The 22,811-nt window shown below is 41.0% G+C and overlaps 2 protein-coding genes across 4 annotated transcripts in view; one reads left to right on the top strand and one right to left on the bottom strand.

Annotated features, from left to right (window-relative positions):
• slitrk6 (SLIT and NTRK-like family, member 6) overlaps positions 1–5,098 on the top strand; it is a 37,542-nt gene extending 32,444 nt beyond the window's left edge. For all 3 annotated transcript variants that reach the window (XM_029446474.1, XM_029446460.1, XM_029446467.1), the window contains exon 2: positions 1,143–5,098. In XM_029446474.1, the coding sequence (XP_029302334.1) occupies positions 1,158–3,695 (2,538 nt within the window). In that variant the 5' untranslated portion in view covers positions 1,143–1,157 and the 3' untranslated portion in view covers positions 3,696–5,098. The remainder of the gene's footprint in view (positions 1–1,142) is intronic.
• Positions 1–22,811, bottom strand: part of slitrk5 (SLIT and NTRK like family member 5) — a 427,390-nt gene that overhangs the window by 113,272 nt on the left and 291,307 nt on the right. The gene's annotated exons all lie outside the window — the stretch shown is intronic.

The following is a 22,811-nucleotide window of genomic DNA, read 5'->3' on the forward strand; positions in this document are numbered from 1 at the left end:
TTGATCCATCGTGATCTCAAATTAACGTAATTGGTTTAGATGTGGCACTGAGGCCTCTCGTCATTAAAATCACATTTCAGAACATAGAGCTCGATCACGATGAAGTTTGAATTCTCTTCATAAAGAGCTTGGTTGAACTTGTTTTTGGTGGACAGTGCTGTCTGTGCGCCCCTCTTCGATGGTGGAGAACACTGGAATAACACAATCAGAATAACAGTAAAAGAAATCTGATGAATATGTGTGATTCATGATTAGTTGTCAAGCGAGAGTTAACTGGTTGAACAATAAAGACACGACTATTAATTTCCAGTTCTTTATTTAGAATGGCTTTTATAAATGTTGCCATGCCATAGACTCTAAAGGGACTGAGCTTCTCCCATTGTATGACTAACACTGAGTAAGTCTTTGTCCTTGTTCATGAGACTGCATATAAAGGGCAGGAATATCAGTCAAATGAGAAAGTCATTTCTTTAAATGTACCATTATCTCAGTGTGAGTCACCGTAAAGAGACGCTGTCTTACTGTCTTTGCCCAACCTGTGAAATGTATTTACTCATTGGTCACGCAGTGTCTACGTAGATACTGCGGTTTCCAATGATGAAATGGATTATCAGCTGCTACACTTGGTTTAACTCCCAATTCCTCAAGTCCACCCAGAACACAACACTGCTAAGAGTGTTATTTCTTTACAAAATTAAAGGGAGTGTAGAATAGTGGGCATGTAGACACTGTTTGCCTTTTCCTCTTATGTATTTTTCATGCATGTTTTCTATATAAAGACAATTTCACCGCATCCTAGACAAGGGTGACTTCCACTCATGCGTATGATTCACCCTTGAATGTAATTTTACGCTGTCGCACTTTTACATGCAAGTTACACCAAAGTTGATGTATTGTATCACATGAAACTTGTATGACATTTGCACTTTGACACATACTGTACAACAAGCAAAGTTCATGTATCGTCCCACATAAAACTTGTATGACGTTTGGATCATTGGGACCTAATATAGTTTAACAGTCTCATACATTTAAATATAATCATTATTCAGAATACGTTAAATATGTGTCATGCTTTGCATTACTTGTAAAACTAAATGTACTATTCTTTTTCTTTTTTTCCTCTCCCCACTTCTTCACAGATATCTCAGACCGAAATGCTGCCCTGCATCATAATAATCGGCTTGTTTCTGACTGCGGCCCGATCCCAAGATCTCTATCCCTCACAGGCATCATCCTCTATAAGTGAGTCTTGTGACTCCTTGTGCTCCTGCGAGGGAAAAGATGGCATCCTTCATCTTAACTGTGAGCAAAGAAACATCAGCAAAATCTCCCAAATCAAAGTCCCGTCAGGTGTGCCCTTCCACCTGAACCTTTACAAAAATGACTTGGTTGAGCTCCGCGCCGAGGAAATGGAAGGGCTTAAAAATGCCCTTTCACTGCACATTGGGAGTAATAGCATTCAAGAGCTGGAACCAGGGGTCTTTAGCAGTCTCGGTTCACTGAAAAAACTCCACATAAATAGCAATTTCCTTGTCACTCTGAAAGAGGACACTTTTCAAGGTCTGGTGAATTTGGAGTTTCTCCAAGCTGACACAAATTTCATTCAGGTCATCGAGCCCGGGGCCTTCAACAAACTGATCCGCCTCAAGGTCCTCATCCTCAATGATAATTCCATCGAGTTTTTACCTAACAACATTTTCCGGTTCGTGCCCCTCACCCACCTGGACTTACGTGGCAACAACCTCCAGACGCTGCCTTATGTGGGCTTTTTGGAGCACATCGGACGGATAATGGAACTTCTCTTGGAGGACAACAAGTGGATCTGTGACTGTGATATTTTACACTTAAAAATCTGGATGGAGAATATGAGGTCCCAGTCAGCAATCGGGGATGTAGTCTGCAGCACACCACATCACCTAAAGGGGACCATTCTGGCTAAAGTCAAGCGGGATGTTCTCTGCCCGTCCCATGCAGATATTAACTTGGAGGAGCCCTCAAAGTCACTGGATATGGTTGTTACTCCCTCGTCCAAAGTGTCTCAGAGTCCCAAGTTGATTGACGCCAAAGATGATGCCAAGGTACCGACACCGTCTCACATTCCCGGCAGTCCTTGTGTGGAGCACTGTTCTTGTCACAATCACCCTGTGGCTGGGTTTTTGATGCATTGTCAGGACAGAGGCATTCAAAAGGTATCAGATATCGGAATACTTCAGCAAAGCCCGACCAAACTAGTCATGACGGGAAATATGATTCAGAAACTCTTGAAGTACGATTTTGTCACATATGATAGTTTAGAGCTGCTTAACTTGGCGAACAACAGGATTGATTACATTGATAATGAAACTTTCCTTAGCTTGAGCAGTTTGAAAAAACTGTATTTGAATGGCAACAGAATTGAAAAACTGTTCTCCACAATGTTTGTGGGGCTCCACAACCTTGAATACCTGTATCTGGAATACAACCTTATCAAAGAGATTGCTCCAGGCACATTTAATCCCCTGCCAAACCTGAAGCTGTTGTCATTAAATAACAACCTGCTCAGCTCTCTTCCAGCACAGATATTTCGCAATGTGCCCCTCACCAAATTAAACTTGAGGAAAAACCTACTTATGCACCTGCCAGTGAGCAACGTGCTTGATCAACTCGACTCGCTAGAGCAAATTTATTTAGAGGACAACCCCTGGGACTGCAGCTGTGACTTGCTCAGCCTCAAACAATGGGTGGAGAAACTCAGAAAGGACACGGTGGTTGGCTCCATTTATTGTCACACCCCAAAGAAGGTGATGCAGGCTGAACTGAGAGGCCTTCGTCATGAGGTGCTATGTCCCGGTCTGGGGACCTACTACCCTATGTCCCCAGATGGGGAGGAGAGCGTGACCGCCACTCTGGGGCCCGACAGCATTGGCAAGGGTTTGTTCAGCTCACTCACGGACACTGTCCCACTCTCTGTGCTCATCTTAAGCCTTCTTATGTTTGTCCTAATGATTGTATTCTGCTCAGCCGGATTGGTGGTGTTTGTGGTGCACCGACGGCGGAGAAGGGCAAAGAGAAAAGCAGCAGAGGAGCAGCCCAGAGAAAACACCAGCAGTAGTCCCATCCACTTACATTACAGCATGTACGGGCAGAAAACCACACACCACACTCTGACACAAAGAACAGGGTCTGCCACTCTGTATGAAGACAGATCACATAGTCCTATTGTGCAGATCTGTCGCAACCCCACCTACTGCTCCCAGCACAAGGAGCACGACACAGATTTGGATTATGGCCTCGACGACCCCAACACCAAGCATCACGTCTGCCGGAGTATCATGGAGAAGGAGAACACTTCTCCACTCACAGGAAACCCCAGCTCAAAGTTCCGACCCATGACAGGCGAGTGCCCTGCAGAGTTCGTCACGCTCGGGAATCCCAACTCCTTGTACAGGAACATTCTTGAGAGGGAGAAGGAGCTGCAGCAGCTTGGAATAACGGAGTACCTTAGGAAAAACATGCCCCAGCTTCAGTCTGCTGTAGACATGCAAGTCCCTGGGCACCAGGAGGAGTTAAAGCTAATGGAGACAATTATGTACTCGAGACCACGCAAGGTCATGCTTGAGCAAACTAAGAATGAGTACTTTGAACTCAAGGCTAACTTGCATACTGAGCCAGACTACTTGGAGGTTCTAGAGCATCAAACTGCATTTAACTGAACTTAAGCAGAAAACAACAACAACTATAACTATATATTATGTTTTGAACCAAGTAGTGCCTTGTCCTGTTTGCCCTCCCGTACTTTCCACAGTGTGAGATCTATATATCATGGGCACATCACTTTTAGTTAATTGTAGCACAGAATGTAACTGGTTTAGTTTGTGTTACTTTTCGTCTGTTGACAGCCATGTTATGTAGCTGGTGAAAGGTGTAGTAATGTTGGCCAAATGTAACGTAAAGCTATCAAAGTGTGTTGACCGGGCCTGGGTTTGAAACCCTCTTTGAAATCCACTCAATCAGCTTTTGACTTTGAATTGATCCGCACAGCTCACCCAGATGTTTGAAAAGAAGCGGGTGAATTTCAATCACCACTTGACCCAGAATTGCTGTGTAATCAGCCTAACCTGGGTATGACCTGATTACACCCTCTGTCAACATAAGCCAGCTGGAATGCTGTAACCAGAATGCTCATTGTGCCGTAGAGTCAGCGAAATGCCAACTGTAAATAGGAAAACAGTGGTAGGAGTGTGGTTCCACTGCTATTCTGTCAGCTCCGTTTCATCGATCCAACACACTGCACAGATGCAGTCATAGGTCTTTTATTTATTTTTTATAAAAAAAACTGGTGACATTCACAGAAAGGATGTTTTATTTTCTTTCAATCAGTAAACACAGCACTTAAAGTATATTATACACAACTGTAATCTTGTAAAAAAAAATGCATTGCACTAATCAAATGCCATAAGATGGTGCATGACAATCAACAGAGTCCTGCTGAAACTTTTTGTTTGTTTGTTTTGTTTTTTTTCTGCCCGAAACGACGAGGCACACATGTGTATGATACTTCAGTATGTTTGTGTGTGTGTGTGTGTGTGTGTGTGTGAGCGGATGTGAGATTTTGTTTCATGTCACTGTTTTTTAAGTCTGACAAGAGCTTCTTCCTCATGCTGATTGGCTGATTTGGAACAGTTGTGAACTGATTAGAGGCGGGGCATACTCACCTGTGAGCACATGTATGCTCACTGACGAGCAACATCAACCCAAAAGCTCCAGTTTTCCACGCAGACAACCTGCCAACTGACTTCAGCCAACTTTGCTCTGTTTCTCAGCTCATATTAAAGGAACGGACTGCTGGCGACCAACATGTGGACATTGTCAGACTTTACACTACACACTTCATTCATGGAAACATTTGAAACGGTTCATGTAAGCACACACTCTGTAGCTTTTCTACTTTAACTAGATTTAATTATTTATTCTGTATATTTTGTATATACTTATGTTCCATTATATCTTTTGTTTTTTTTTGTGTGCCTTCAGTGCTGTACAGAATATAAAGAGAAGCTGTAACTGATAAACAGGAAATAAAGAGTTGCAATATTACATTAACTTGGAACTTGGATTTATGGTTAGTACAATTGTGCATCATGGTGCATCTTCTAGATACTGTAGAATGTAAAGTGCACCAATTGTTTCTTAATGTGTTATCAGGCCTCCACAGTCTAAACGTGTATGTGCATGCATGTACTTGTGTAAACATCATTTGGTGGTCTTCCTGCTGTGTGAATAATTTAAACCCCCCACGATGGCTCATACCTAGTCCTTAATCACACAACAATGGCTGCAGGGTTTTTTCACCAGCCTTGCTTTGCTGCATGAACAGTGGACCATCTCTAATTCCTCCATTTTCTATCATAATTGATGCATCTGAGGATCCTTAGCAAGAACACACACGTTGCCTCGCGGTTTTGAAACACTCGCACAGGTACGCGTGCAGGACTCGCATACAAATCCAGAAACCCCACTAACATGAATACATAAATGGTAATACATTTGTCTGCAGACATGCATCATTTGAGGGATGCAAAGTGACCGATGAGCGCGCACGCAAACAGCAGGGAAGACAAATTATTCTCCGCAGCTTGATCCAGTGAGACTCATAAGCAATATGCTCCTCTAAAGGTGAGACATTAGCAAAGTGCATTACTGTGTTCAGAGAGATTCTTTACTTAAGGGACTGACTTCAAATAAATGGAATAACTTCTGAACTAAAGCTCACCAATGTTCCCATCTTGCAAAGCAGCTCCACCGTTGAATATATTTAATATGTTAAGTAAACAAGCACAATTCAAAGAAGAGGTAATGAAGTATATAATAACCTTTGCACAGCACTAAAAAAGCATTTGGGAGCAGAAAAATGTACTTTTCTAATTTAAGTGTCAAGATTTATGAAGTGTATTTAGCTATACTGTATATATTCTCTGTATTTAATTTCCCTATATTTTAAATACAAGTTTTGATTCATCCCTGAGAACTTTTTAAATATTTTTAAATAAAAGAAACAACATGAAAGAGAAATGCATTTATTCAATTATATTATTAATTTCTTTAGTTAGATTTAGTCTCCATCAGTATAGCATATCAAACAACGTCTCCGTCGCACACTTTTTTGTGAACGTGATGAAGTTATGCTGCATAGATTTGCACAATAATGATAAAAAAAACAGTACATTAGAGCTAAGTACCTCTTGTTTGGTATAAGCAATGGAAACGGAGCTGCGGTGACGATGGATGATCATGTTCAGAGGCAGCTGCTGCAAAGTAACGCTCATGTTCACACTGTTATCACGTGTAATGCAATTATGTGGAAGCATGAACAGTGGTGCTTATTGTAGGAGTCATAATAAGGGAAAAGGTAACCAATGGTGAAAGATTCAATACATTGTTTAAACACACATGCTCACAGGCTAGAGTCCCACCAGCTCACAGACCTCAACTTAAAAAAATGCACCAGTAGGATTCATTTTGAACACTTGCACCACAAGCGAAATGTAATTAAACAGACTCAACAGAAAAGTCTTTTTACACACGAGCCCAGCAAAAACATAATGCTTTTGACACGCCAAGTAACGCAGCATATTATTGCGATAATCCTATTTGTGTTGCCTCCATTAATACAGACTTCTTGGAGTGTCCGCTGTCTCAGATGATGTATTAGCTTTGTCAGTGAAAAGAACTGTCTGGAAAAAAATCCATATCATGTCAGGCGGTTATTATTTTTTTATGGTGGTCTGTTGAAAATGGGTTGCATCGTTCCCCAAGCACAAGTCATTAATATTCATATCTGGGAGCACAACAACAGAACGTCTCTTCTGGGCAACATTATCGACCCCTCTTTTGCATCCAAGACTTTCCCCAGGTTTTTTTTTGTAGTCGGCTGCAGTTAATTAGTGCCATCGCACATTACATTATTCAAACTGCACCTCTTCTCTCGCCTTTTATTCCTCCTGACATTTAATGAACAGTGAGCGGCAGAAATGCAGAACAATCACAGCGTTGGATATGATTGCTGGAGGACAAAAGAGATTTTAGTACGTACAAGAGGTGAAAAAACGTAGGTCTAAAGTTGAAATTGGCTAGTGTTCCTCGGGGGTGGAAGAAATGTTCAGAATTAGCATTTAAGAAAAAGTAACTCTTAATAATATAATAATAATAATAATAATTAGGTTTATTTTGAGAGCACATTAAAACACAGCTTAAGAAGAGTGTCATGTCTTTAAGATGATCATATATTTTGCATGTAAAAGTAATAATTAGTGCTGAAATGTAAGGGAGTCGTAGAAAATACAGGTTAAGTCCTAAAAATATTTAAATAAAATATAAATATTAAAGGTTAGTCATTTAAAGTGTCACCCAAGTGATTCAGTATGCTATGCAATTCATACTGCATAGTTTATAGTGCAACCATGAAGGTAGCTGCTTTGCATTTTACATAACCTGATTGTTCAACTCATCACAGATAAATAACTTACTAATAAAATGTAAATACAATAAAACCTAAATTATTTAATGAAAAGTTTAATGATCACAAAAGCAATTATTTAGTTTCCCAATAAAACATTCACATAAAACAAACAGTGGATGGATTCAAAGCCTGCTTGATTACCAGTAGCAGGTGTGAAAACATTCATATTGTGCATTTGAAACGTTGATTTAGATATTTTGAGGCAACAAATTGGTATTTTTAAGACAATGTAGAGTTTAATAAAATAAAAATAAAAATTCTCCCCATGTCATCTTTATCACTTCAATCCCCCCTGTCACTTTAAATGATGGGGGATGATTTAGAACGAAATGCACATCCATCAATCTTTTTCCGACACCGTCCATTTTCTACACCCGTCCTTTTACTCTTCGGGTTCATGAAGGGTGCTGGACCCTATCCCAGCATGCACTGGGGCAATGGAAGGCAAACGTGCATGAAATGTTTATGTAAAGGGATACGGAAGATTGAGCATGTTAGGGGAGAAAATGTTGCTAATGGCTGACAAATGTGTTGGCATGTATTCAATAGAGTCCATTGGCATGAAATACTTTGACAAAAATGCGACTTATTGACTAAAAAAGAAGAAGAAACCAAGCGCATAAAAAAAAAAAATCAAAGGCAAGGCACTGAAGGGTAATCCATATCAAGTGTCCATAAAATGTGTACTGTATTCAGAAGCTCCAACCATGAATGAAGATCCATTATGACGGTCTGACTGTCTGTCAGTACCCCCCCTCCCTCCTGACTGTAGTCTGTTACTGAGCTTTTACCCCGGGGGCAATCTTATGATGCTGGCTTGCCAAGCGGAGCAGCTTGCTATGAAGCCTTGGACATTGCACCCCTATCCTGTTGTTCGCTTGGCACATAGTTTGAAGAGCAAGCCGGTGACCCAATTGTGCATCAGAACATCAGAAGTATTAGTCATGGGATGCACTGTGTTGAATCTGTTGTTCTGAGAGCAGCCTCTCGGGTACAGGGGATGGAAAACCGCTGTATGAAAGGAAAAATACTCCCTTGAAATGTTAAAACCGTCCTCTGACGATACATTTTTGAATGTTGCGGGTTTGTTTTGTGATGTCACTTCCGTCATTTTCCCCTTGCGCAGAAACACAAAGCCTCGATAGACCAGAATGCAATGCAGCATTGAAAGAAGTGTGAGTTACAAACTTCCTATGCAAAACGCTATTGCTGTGAACCTCCACATGCTCTGTGTCACAGGTGGAAGTTCAGAGAGTTTCTGGGAAATGTAGGAAATCCCTATCTGGACTACAAATCAAATATAGTGAGAGAAAGTAAATTACAGCACTTCATCACCAAATAGCTCCTGGAATACGTTGAACACCTCAGATTGATGATATGTAACACTAAAAGTATCGTCGGGAGGATTTATCCCTTTAATGGAGTGTGTGCAGCGTTTTATCACACGCAGTATAGCATTGTGAAAGTGGACGGGGAGCAGTGGAGGGAAATAAAGAGTGTGAGGGAGATTATAACCAAGTGATGGATTAAATGACTGGTACAATTGGAACATGTGTATAAATAGATGTTATGAATAGTATTGATTTGTTCTGTTCTTTTGAAAAGACCTTTCTCTTTCTTAAATGATCCGGGGGAACAATTACGCTTTCATGAAGTACAGAACATTCAAAGAAAAGCCATCATCTTATTATATCCATTGAATAAGACTAGATAAATGTACAAAAAGCCCTTTAACTCAATATATCATGATCTTTTCTTTTTCCTCACATGTTCTCCCATCACCACATGGCCTGTGGCTGGATATAATCGTTAGGATGTATGTTAATGTGCAGAGATGAGAGTGGAAAATGCAAACATTGACAAATGTAAAGGAATCAGAAATGACGTTGAGACATTCAATTGAGTCCAGAAATGTAGTTTTTTGACACATACTGTCAGAGTTAAATGTAGCTCAACATCCGGATAGTACTGAAGGCAAACCAGATGAAAGGATTTATCAGTTTAATCAAAACCATGAGGACTTCAAAGGAATGTCTGCTGATGATTATATGTTGATTCTTTTACACGTCGAATTTAGAAAACCAGGTGCTGCGTTAGCTAAAGGTTTCTCTGTAGCGTTAAACATTGATGACTAAATCAATACAATGGAAGTCATTGAAAGTGAATGAGGCTGCTCCCTCTCTGCCCAATTACACCCTGCAAGATTTTTAATCTGATCTGATGTCCAAAGAATGCAGAAAATTATGTTTTCTAGTTTTGCAGAGGCATTTTTGAGGTTAGCGCTAACCTCGGGGACAAAAACATCCTGTTTCCGTCGACTCTTTCAGAATAAAAGCCTCCGGGTGTTTAATTTGAAAGTAACTGCAGTAGGAAACATTGAGTTTAGAATTAGCAATATTATACAATATGTATAATTTTCTGTTTATCCCTCCAAATACCAAATCTAAAGAGGTATAACATTTAGTGTGGGTGGGGTTTGTCTTTTAATTTGATTGACAGTGGCCTGAAAATATGTCATGAGAATTTCATTAAGACATTGCTCAATTCTGATGGTTGAATCTGATATTATATATTTAATTTCACGCTTTCTTTTCTCCATATATGATCCCATTGCTCAAAACTAAGAAGCCGTTTTTCGGGGCCTTTAACATTTCACAGCCCCCTTTTCTTTTTCTTTTTCTTTTCTTAAGCATAATTTCATGTTGCTTCTCCTCCTTTTACCCCGAGGCAGCCTGTAAAATATTATTCCTGAATTCGCTCTCAATTTGCTTCTGCAGTCAATTACACAGCCACGCTTTTACTTTTTAGCACAAGTTTTGTATCCCCCATGTGAGAGCATCAATGGCAGATGCTGAATATTTGTGTTAGCCACTATGGAGTAGATGACAGGCAACTTCCATGTGCAGTCACGTCGCATGCATACCGTTGAAAAATGCTACTGTACTATTTTGCACATTACAGGCTTGTTGCTTGCTTTGCATTTCTACTGGATTGTAATTGCTCATTCAGGCCTATTGACTAATTGCCTGAAACAGAGCATGAAACTGAGCACGAGTCACATAGAAGGCAGCAGCAAGTGAGAATCCACAAAAGTATTGCCTATACAGAGATGAATATGAATAAATAAAGAGGCAAAGCTCAATGAACCTGATCCCAGAGGATTTGTATTCCCTCTCTGCGGATTCAATGGATTGATTTTTACAGGCGAAGAAAAGGAATTTCATGCAAATTGTGCACGTATGCAGCATGCATGCATGTACATAAGAGAATGTATTTGTTATATCTCGGAAACACAGCGCCGATTATGCAGCGAGGTCGCCTCTGACGTGTCCATCTGAGATAAGACGTGCGAGAGACAGAGCAACACCCTCCAGAGTCACAAGTCACACTTGTGCTCCCGACATTAGAACAAATGTCCTCGTGATCACGCTGCAGATAGATGAGATGGTAGCCCAAAGTGTTTCTAATAATATTACAAGCTAATGACCCATTTCAAGAAGTGCCTGGCCCGGCCCACTTGGAACATTGAACAGGATCACTGATGGGCTTTCATGGCTGGAGAAGACATGCAGCACAAGCCATTCCTTCCTCCACTGAATGATGGCGCAATTAAATGTTTCATAGTGTGCCAAGATCACCACTGCAGTGGAGCCCAGCCATCTTCTTCCTCAAAGAGCTGTCACGCAAAGCACAAAGAGATGAGATGTGAAGTCGGTTCTCTCTCTTTCTTTTTTTTTTGTTTTCTTCTGCCGCCTCATTTTTAACTCCGTCTAACTTTATCTCCCTCTTTGTCTGCGCACTCCAGAAGCACATCTAAGCCACATCAATTAGACGAGTAAACTTTAAACCTTTTGCACTCAAAACGATCCGCGCGCGCACACGTAAACTTTTCCCGGTTTGCTTCCTTCCCCTCTTCTTTAAAAGGGAGTGGAGACGAACAGTAAGGAGGAAAAGCAAAAAAATGCAAATGCAAAATGCTTTTTAATTAAGGTATATCCGGCGTGTCGCGAGACATTGCTTCAACTGTGCAAGGTATCTGCAGGAAACAGATTGAGCGTCTTCTCCTTTGATCCCTTCGAGAATTCTTAGATCACAGGCGTGCAGCAGGACAGTCGGTGATCAAAAGTAGAATGTAGCAAGAAGAAAAAACAAGGCAGGTGTAAATGAGGAACATGATGCATGAAAAGACCATGCTTTGTACTGTGTTTGCTTAACATGGTGCTACATGTATGAATAATCACTCCGCCTTGAGCTGTTTGTGCTTTTGAGACCAAGCCACCATAATAAATTCATGTCTATAAAGACATACAATTCATGAACTCTTCAACTTCTGGGTACGTTCTACGAGATAACGTAGTGGAGCTTATATGTGTTGAACCACTCACATATTATCCACGACAAGAGACTTTATTTCACGTAGATTTGGATTTAGATATGGAGGTCGAACGGTCGATGACGCAACACCGAAGGTAGTTTGGCTTGTAATTGATGAGTTGCTCAAAGTCAAAAGTGCTTTGGCGGATACAGAGTTACAAAGTTACGTATCAAAGAGCTCTCTTTTTAATTTAAAGCTAAAAAAAACACTACGGAATGCCAAAGATAGTAACTCAAATGTGTTGCGATGGAATAGTTGGACGAAGCAGCAGATTGTAAGGCTTTCTGACGGCGCTGCACATCTGGCTGACTGATTCTTTTGTTTGAAGAGCGGCCTGAGGCGCAGGCTTTAGTCCACTGAAGGGACCCCTACATCCAAATGTCTGTCAGTTCATCTGTTTATGTGTTGTTGTCATTTGAGTAATTTTTTTAAATGTATTTTGTGTTACGATAAAAGAAAATGTTTTATGCATGTCGGGGCCCCCAAAAGGCTTTGGCTAACCCTTGTTTGGACTATAAACTTTGTCACATTGTTACTTATTTATTTGCTATAGAATGATTAAAAACACAATGACAAGTGTGTTAAATCTACTGTAAAATGATCAATTACTAAAACGTTACATGTCAATCTGCATAAAAGATGGCCGCTTGTTAAAGCACTTGTTTACGTTTTCGTGAAATCAATCAACAAGCCCGTCCCAGAAGTCTTTCTAAACCATCGCTTGCGACTCAGAGGTCACATCCCCCAACTGTCTGGAGTTCCCCACTCTCTGTCTTAGTGACACACTTCCACTGGGTGTTTGGGGCTTAAGACCATCCCCTGGTGAAATCCCCAAAGTCTCTTATGTGGATTTATGAAGCCTCTTATTTGGGATTATAGCCCGTCCTTAATCTTGTGGATTTAAGAGGAAGGGATTGCTCTCAAAGAAAAACACTCATTTCTGCAAAACCGATAATTAAAAAGTATGAGCCTGTGAGGTTACTCTTCTCGCCATCTTTCAATTTGAATTTGACAATGCAAATTTAGTATGCATTTATAGTGGGGTTGCAGAATAGTTTTTTTTATTTCTGCAAACGTCATGCAACAAATATCTTGGCATCTTTTCCTCTGGGCCCCGTCTGCTCCTGTTGTATTGTGTTGTATTAAGTCAAAACAATTGCGTCAGTCTTCACCCATAGGCCTGTGTTATATACTGTAGATGCTGCAAGAGCTGAGAAAGTAGGCGAATTCAGACCCGTATATATTCCTCCACACGGAACAGGCACTTTTGTTTCCTTTTCCAAAGATCTGGGACAAATTAAATATGTATCTCTACTGTGGTTTTAAAATCCACGTCACAGTTTGTAAAAATATCCCTAATTAGGAGTAGTTTTAAGCAGAACTATATATAATATGACTGCACTACTTGTTCCATTTGGATAGTTTGTTTGACAAGAACACACACACTTTATTTTATTTTCAATCCTCCAGAGGGTTCAGGATGTACTTCAGCACGGTGTTATAAAACGCGCTGATTGCCGTACCTACACCTGTAATAAATGTCAGCTCTTTCAGGTGAGCGCAGTAAATGGGGAACACACACAATCGAGAACACAAGAGGGGTCATTGGTTTGGTTTATGTTGTTGTTGTTTAGCTGAAACTGAGACCAACATGCGTACTGTAGATTTGTATACCACTCAATGCACACATGCACAAGTCCCAGCTTGTTGAGGAATGATTGCTAGGACTTGACGTTACATGGCCCAGTACCCATGGCTGCATATAATATCAACATGGATGTTTGTGTGTGTGTGCGTGCGTGCGTGTGTGTGCGCGCCCGCCCAGGCCCTCCCTCGAGAGTTTACCGTTTCCATGCTTATTTAAGCCAGCATGTGCTTTTTCGATACCACCCACCGCAAATCTCACCGCACAGGCTAATTTGTTCCTGATGACAACATCACACACTCCTACATTCCCACAAACGCTCACACTTTGAGAATCAGAGGGTCTGGTTGTTCACGTGTGTGTGTGTGTGTGTGTGTGTGTGTGTGTGTGTTTTTCACTTGACTAACTCAGCAGCAGCGGATCAATATTTGGTGTTAACGCTGAACTCCTGCCTCCACAAATGATCTGTCTTACACATGTGGGCTTTACACGCGTTGCATGCCGACCATTACCTTCCCCAACAGTTGCACACAGACAAATGTGAGTCTAACCGACAAGGTGAATCACGGCCAAAGCCCCCTGGAGAATTCTTCTTTTCTTTTTTTTACATGATGTGTTCAAGGGGTGAACCGGACACTGTTCAGGCTTTTGACACTGCATTGTCATCCACCCTGGTGCTAGTGGGCTCTGGCTCCAGTCATATCCGCTGTGAGCTAGGTCAACACGCTTCAGCAGGATCGCACCCGCACACACACACAGACACGTATCCAAAGGTGCACAAGCATAAGGGGATTTGTGTAACTGGATACACACTCCTCTTCTCAGCAGGAGCTCGAGCCTGCTGTCAGTTTGGTGAAAGGAGGCTGTGGGCCCCTGCAGTTTGGCCTCTTCTCCTCCTATCTTCTGCCGGATTCTCCCCAATTCTCCTCACCTCTCTCTCTCTCTCTCTCTCTCTCTGTCCTTAACACACACACACACACACACACACACACACACACACACACACACACACACATTGATGTCTACCTATCAAACAGGGGACTTTTATAGACTGCAGTAGAAATGTTCACTGCAAATGTTTGTTTCATTCAATTGATCATTTAACTTTAGTGTTTTAAATATTTAAACGTTGTTATTTGATACAAATATTACAGAAATAATCACGTCCACTTTACTTGAGAATAAATACCTGCAAATCAGAAGCATGCACTTATATCAAGGACTGCAGCTTTAGCAGCAAAATGTACTTTATCTGGGCTTAAAGTTACATTTTAAAGCTTGATTACACTTCATACTCATTTTCTCTTTGGGTGTTATTGTTGGTTATTTTTATGATCTGTGTGAAATGGTGAAGAATACATTTTCCTGTGGATTATATCTTGTTGTGTATCTGCTCAGGAGAAAAAAAACATTTCCCAATCTTAGCTTTTGAGTCATGTGTCGACCACACTTCATCTCCGGGTAATTCCAGATCATTTGCTCCTTCTTCATGCATAATTGTGTAAATGTTGCTTCTGTCAGTCTAAACAGAAGTGGACCTATTAGTAAAATCTCATTTCAAATGCTCTGGATAATACACATCTTGCATTGCTGGAGTCAAAACAATAATTGTATTTTGATATGATAAACACACAAACAATCCCGCTCCCACACAACCTCCTGCGCTTTCCTTCCATTCACGCGCGAAACAAAATGCAGCAACACGCCACTATCTGTCCCATGCTCGTCGAGTTTCAAGCATGCAGCTTCTTTTGCTCCATCACCCTCTGGGCTATTTATAGCCGCCTTGCAGCACCTACACAAATGAGCCACAGCCTCCTCCGACTTAACCGGAATCTCATTATGCGGCACCTTCGGAAAGTTAGACGAGCGGTGGAGTAAATCTCCGAAGATCGAATCTCTTTGATTCACTGGGTTTGTGTTGCAGAACAGGTCCCTCAATTCTCCAGGAGATAACAAGGATGTGACTGCGGTGTTTCTGAATTCTCCAGGTCTCTTCAGTTCCTCTTCTTTGGTTCCAGCTTGTTTTCCTGTGTGCACGAGGACTCTGAAATCACTCAGGCATTTAAGCTATGCCCCCTTAGTTCTGACCTGTCAATCACTGTTAGAGCATGTACTTGTAAACCCAGAGGCCACTTTTCACATTTCTCCACACTTTCTCTTATTTGACTGTTTTTGTTACGGACATCTGGCTGTCCTGAACATGCGTCACAGGAGTTCCAGCACCGGAGGACGTTGACCTTTTGTTGCTGTCTCACTTTTATTTAATGTTGCACCAGCTCTTTGGCAATATGTATTTATGGGACGCGCATAGGGTGACTTCACCGGTCGGATTGAAATGAAAGAATCAGAGTGCACAAACAAACACGGGGAGGGAATGCTATATCACATGGCCGTGCCTGAGCAATGAGATGCTATACATGCTTGAGGCGTTTTGGCTAAGGGCCTGACAGCATATCATGGTTTGGAAACGGGATTCTTTTGTAAGGCAGGGTGATGTAAAAGGTATCAGCTGTGTCGGCTGGGTTAATTTCTCACAGGTGGGGTTTAAATGACAATGGCAGCTGCCATTTTGGAGCCAATCAAAGACACTCGCTCTTCACGGAGGCCTCGCACGCAGTCGCCTGGTGCTAGAAAACATGTGAAAATAACTAGTTCAAATGTCAGTGAAGTACTTGATGATTTGGGTGGTATCTTATTTTGAAATAAAACACAGAATTGACGAATAGGAACTGAGTAACTGCTGTGCTAGCTACAGAAAGAAAGTCTTAACATACAGAGTGGGTGTAAAAAGCGCTGTTAGCTAGGATAGCAGCGCTTCATTTTGTAATCACAAACTTTATCGACACTAATTGTTTACAAACTGAAAAGCTATTGTTAGATATTAACAGCATATATCTCAACATATATCCGTGCTATATCTAAAGCTATGAAACAATTAGAGCTTTTATACTGGTAAGGCTTATTAAAGAAACCAGCAAAGTCGAAATGATTCTTCAGCTGGTGAGCAAAATGCTTGTTTAAGCAGTTTGATTGTAGGTAAAGGTGATGGATGAGCTCATAAAAAACGGCCAGCATTACATCGAAATGACCAAGATATTGGCTGGGAAAAAGGTTGTCTGTGTGTAATAGCTTTGAGGAAGGGAAAATTCATTCTTAATTGCTGATTTCAAACAAAAACAAGCTTTTCTTTATTACGTAAATCTCACAGACTTTGCAGGCACGCAGAGGGTTACATAGATTTAAGTTTATTGTACCTAAAAGGAGCCACTGATATGCAGCAGTCGTTGTGACTTCAGGGCAGCTTTGTGCTCAACCATGGATACAATGTGAAATACAGTGACAAGCCTCATTCCCTCATGTGTCAAGATAATGAAGCCCTGCAAGGTTATGCATAGCAACCCAAGGAGTGTTCATGTTATTTGGGCTCCTACACTCAAAAGCTGCGATCCACACGTGAGTCTATTTTAAGGTGACGCTTCGGTGTGTCTTTCAAGGGCTACAAAACTTGTGCTGGTGCATGAAAATGTTCAAGTGTCAATTACAGATAAATGGATGGAATACTGATGTAATCGGGTTTCCTCACTGCGCGCTCCATACACAGTTAGGAAGTGAGATGAGTAGAGAGGGATGCCAGCTGCAATGTAATATACAATTAAGAGATTCACTGTTCACTGCCAAAATATGAAATGAAAGATTTAATGTGATTGCAAAATGTGTGAGCCACAGTGTCCTGAGTGGGGACCGTACGTGACGTTCAGCCTCTGAGTCGGCACTTATTTCACCACTCAGCCACCCTTTTTTTTTGGTTGTCACCTGTTTGAAGAGAACCGCTGTTATTTTAGGCAAGAAATGTGTTTCGACTAGCTTTGTTCAGGCTTACACAACTGCTATTTTGAGTTCTCGTCGTGTTTGCTAATAAAGTGTGTCAATTGGCTCACTCACTATGCTTTTTTAAGACGGAGAACAGGCTCGGTTGGATTGGGCGTGTATGATCGTTTTTTTTTGACCACAGTCCTTAACAGACGACTGTACGCATGCATCATGTCGCATCAGGCTGTCTCCGTCAGTGCGTGTCTGAAAATGCAGCAGCAAAATGAAACATTGTTCTGTGTGTATAGCAAAGGAAGATGAGCACACTGCGGTTTGCTTGACTCGGCCAACTAATACTTGAGTATTCTTGTCAGCTAGTTACTGTACTTCTGCAGCGAGTTGTCAATATGGGCTTTTTATGATTAATTACAAATCGGTGTTATGTGGGGGGAACGTTCTTTTTGAGGCACATCCCACAAACCGCTTCAAGGTAGCTGCCTAAAATAAATGATCTAATACAAATCAATAGTAAGTGCAAGTCTGTGAACAGATTAACATATTTTAGGCTGGAAATGTCACATCAAACATTAGAAAATGTCAACTTCCAAACGGACATCTTTGGCCGAATTCAATCATTTCCATCACAGCGTGAGCACACACACCTTTCAGGTGAATACTTGTGCATTTTGAGTCTATTTCATATTGTTTGTCCCCATTTTACTGTGCAATACAATCCATATTTCATTTGCATATTTTTAAAGATAAAATTAAGCTTCAAAAGAGACACTTAATAGGAAAAAACAAAGTTTGTAAAGTGACATGTTTGGGGGGATTATTCCCCGACAGAGACGTCTACACCTTCCTGCGGCAGATTGGCGGTTGGCAGAGTGTAAAGTAATGCCGCGCTGATACGAAGACACTCAACTGTGGCAACAATGAAATAACGATTAAACAAGCTCGGACAAAAGCAAATTAAGTCTTCGTGTTTACTATGATGGATTACCTAGCTGGAGCTGTGGCAATTTCCAAGTTGTTTCAAGTACAGACTTGAGTGGCGGCATATAGCTTCTTCTGAAGGGATGCAAACGAGCCTCCAAAAGAATCCTTTAAGCCGGCAATCGCAATGATTGATTTTTCTTTTTCTTAATTCCATGCTTTGTGCCTTAGAGAGGCTCCGTGCAAAAGTCACAGGGTAACGATTTTTGATTCGGAGGAACTGGAAAAAAAAACTTGAATGAAAAATGAGGCCCTATGTATTGATCATTACTGCCTGATGAAGTCCCCAAAGTGAGAGAGAGAGAGAGATAGTAAACCGATGGAGTAGTAAGCAGGCGATTACCATTTAAATAAGTCTTTGTGGAGGTGCTGAAGAATTACTGATGAATGAAGAGAGTTGCCTGTCCAAGACTTGCAACGCCCCCACGAGAGGGAGAATAGTGTCATTCTCCAGATGTATCTGAAAGGCCTGTGAAGAAGCCAGCAAGGTTCCTTTGAGGACATTATTGGTCGGTTCACTTCGCCACTCGATCAGCTGACAGACGATCTGGCTCCTGCAGAGCGTTCTTCACTTGAACAAGATCTGCTGATATCAAGGCTCAACGTGGACCTTCACGACCGCCCAGCTGCTCAGACGCTCTGGGCTGAAGATGGTTCAAATATTCTCACTGACGTCTTTTAGCATGACCAACTTTGTCATCACGTCGGACTGTTTCGGGTATTTTAATGCATTTTTCTATTCATAAGTATTAAAGAGTAGGGCTATAAGGGAAACAAACCACTTCAATAATAAAGTCCCTATTACAATCTTACAAGGAAAAACTATTTACAACACCAACAAATGTTGTTATTTCAAAAAGTAAAATAAGAAATGTACAAGAACAAAGTCATACTATTTCTGAAATAAGGTCGTTATTTTACAGTAAGTCATATTTCAAGAAAAGAAAGTCAAGAGTATAGTTGTAATTGTACGTATAAAGTCATAATATTATGACTTTCATCTTGAAATCTTTTTTAGTTTTATCTCAGACAGTGGCCTCAGTGCCGTGCCGTAGATTTCTAACTTTCAGTGACTAGTACAGTTTACAAATCATTTATTGCTTAGCCATTGCTGCACATATCTCCGAAATATAATCAGTTTCAACGAGAAAGATAAGTAAATGCAAAAAAAAAACGTTGCAAGAGCCTTAAAAGTCTGCTCCAGCTGAAGTAAACATTTAGTTGTGGGTATTGATCAGCCCTCACAGATAACTGTGCTCAGTGATTTTCCATCTGCTACAATGGCTCGAGGCCGCTTGCCAGCTGGCTTAACAAGTTTACAGGTCCTGGCTCGGTGTTAAATAAAGAATAAAAGGTTCATTTATCAGGAATAAATTGTCTTCAAGTACATACTGTTTTATCTTCAGTATTAAATTAGATGATTACCTCTTCTTTGGTACCCTCTTCCCATGTTGTTAAACACAGTCTTGCTTTGTTAAAGTGTTCATAGCAAACTGCAATATGCTGCGAGGCGATGTATTCTGTGTCAAACCGCAGACAAAATGTGATTTATTAATCCTTTTGAAGAGTTACATGTGATGTGTTTTAAAAAAATATGACTTTTAGATTTCCTCAGGGCAATAAGTGTGTGAACTTGCCACGTACTGGCAGGAAACCTGCGCGCTAGCAAGGCGATGATGCGTCACTTCCCAACATAGATTTCCAAACATGTTCATCATCAGCGGGATACAGAGAGTGCGAATTGTGTGGACTAAGGCCGTGGACCGTTAACATGTGATTCACACAATCTGCTGAGCAGTGTATGAGAGGGATGCACCCTCAGGGGGAGAGGTTAAGGCATGTGGGTGATCAGGCCGACCACACAGAGTTCATGTGTCTTATGTTTTTTTTTTTTTAAACTGCTTTTATTAGACACACTTGTTTAAAATGCTGAATCCATTCTGCAACAAAATGCACTTATGGCATTCCTATGGTCTTGGGTAGTTGATTGAACATAAACAAGAACAATTCTTAATGCAGTCTGGAATATCAGATGCATACAATCAAATAGCTTGCTGGATACCATGCAGTCGAAATGCTCCTGCCAATCATAAAGTTTGTTGATTAATAGCTTGTCACTAACTGATGGCTTCCATTAAAGTGTTAGCGTACACAACTCTTGCATCTCAAGTGTTTCATTTCCTTCATTGACAGCTGCAAACATCGACCATATGGAGGGGGTTCTTTAGCAGAAACCCAAACACAGATGAGGTAATGTAAACCGTCAAAATACACAACTTCATTTGGGAATGGCCTCGCTCGATTTCAAAGTAAAAAATATGCGGCGGTTTTTTTTATGGGACACTGGAGTCACTTTTTTAGGTTCATTTTCTTTTTGCTTTATTTTCCTTTTGAGCGCACGCATAGAAGACTGAAGAAGAAAGAGCCTTCTGTCAGTGGGCCGCTTTCATCTAAATCAAAATTATTACACTGAACCGCATTGAACTATCATTGGAGCTGAACTGCTAATGACTCTGAATCTCTGGCTTTGGAAAAGAAGGAAAGAAATCTCCAGCAGTGGTGAAAGAAGAGTCTAAAAGAGCTCATTACCATCCGGCTACCCTCATTCCTTCTACTGTACATTCGGCCATTATTAATCCTGCATTTTGGATATAATGACCTTGTGTTGTTACATGGCTGCCATGGGTTATATCAGTAATGGTCCTCAAGCCACTGTCTCTCACTATTGCTAAAAAAGTGACAAAAGTTCACATGTGCGCACACACACACACACACACACACACACACACACAAAGTCGATGACAGTGTTTTCCCCGGCCATCCCCGAAGGACCAGAGAACCATTGGCCAAGTCGCGCTGTTTCGACACCTTGTCACAATCCTTGCTCTGAGTGGTCAGAATTGTGCATGTGTGTGTGTGTGTGTGTGTGTGTGTGTGTATGTGGCAACTTCCTCAGACGTGTTCACATAGCGAGCCATATCGATGTGACACGGCAAAGTGCAAAAGTGATTGCGGGTGTATCGCTAACAGGATGTTTGACGGCGGTGAGCGTGCTATGAAGAAGGTCATTTGCATCAAGTTGTGCTTGATGTAAATTGGACCATTTTCAATTGGCTATTAGATAACTGGGTTACATGCCCGTTTCCGTGGGATCTATTTCCTGCTCCACTGATCAAGAGCGAGCAGAGGGATGAAAAAGAGAGGAGCACGTAGTAAAGGACGATGTCACAGATACTGTATTTTCGTAAAATGACGATGTGATGGTTAATTTTCGAACTTCACAAGTGGAAATGAGGATGCTATCCAATGTTACAGATCTGGAGCATGAAATAGCAACCAACAAAAAAAAAAGGATTTGAGTAGCCTTCTGTATTTCCTTTGATGTGGTCACTTGATCATGCAAGCGAGCAGTAACCAACTGTAATGTAAAAATACAGTTTGGGAGACACATCCGTTTTGCCTGCTTAATGTGCCTCAGATCAAAGAAAGTACATAATTTTGTTTTTCCACTCAAACTTTAACCGCTCCCAGGTCCACTGTGTATAATCCATTTTTAAGACTTATTCACACTGTGTACCTTTCGGCTGAACAGCGGGTTAAGGAGGTGGGAGGGAGCATTTGTCTTCCTCCACTGTTTCTTCCAGTTTAGTCACGACTTCTCGGGGAGGCCGACTAAAGCTCCTTGTCCTTTCCTATAACTCAGACGCGGGGAACAAAAGTAGGAATGCATTAAATATTTCAGGATGGTGTCTTCCTTTGTAATATCTCAGATGGAGGTGGCGCATTAATGGTGTTGAGGCATTGGCTCCAGCGTATCCAGGAATCTGAATTATTCATGTCGGACATGACAGTAAATAGAATAGCTTGTATGTGTTGTTCGGTAAATGTTTTAATTCCCTGTTAGCTTGAATATTTGGAGAGCCGTGTCGATGTCTAATCACCAGTATGAGCATTTAAGAATTCAAACCGTCCTTTGAGTTCACAAGAAATGTCGATATTTCTAAATCCTGATTTGAAATGTCCGCTCAATTGCTGTCCTTGAATCGCCCTCTAGATCCTGTATGTTTTCCGTTCCTTACAATAAAACTGATATCATCTCAGCAGCTTAATATATATATGTACAAAGATAAGATGGAAAGTCATTAATTTTTAAATCCTCCTTCTTGCATCTCTGTGTGTGTGTTTGTGTGAAGTGACTTTCCTCAGGGACAATGTGTCCTGCTACGCCAGAGTCATAACATCTCTTCCTGCAGGGATCTCCGAACCCACATTGTATTCCAGCGTGGGCACATGTGTGTACTTACATGTGTGCATGAATGCAAAAAGAAACAGAGTGAAAGAGCAATAAGTTATAATAAGAACATGCTGCTTCATGTATATTTTAAATACTTTACAGCTATTTCTTCTCCAAGGGAGGTATTTCAAAAGTTAGAGAAGTGTAATTTAAATACTCTGTGACATTGCATTTACGGAAAGAAAGA

The sequence above is a fragment of the Cottoperca gobio genome, chromosome 2 (assembly GCF_900634415.1).
Source record: "Cottoperca gobio chromosome 2, fCotGob3.1, whole genome shotgun sequence".
NCBI lineage: Eukaryota > Metazoa > Chordata > Actinopteri > Perciformes > Bovichtidae > Cottoperca > Cottoperca gobio.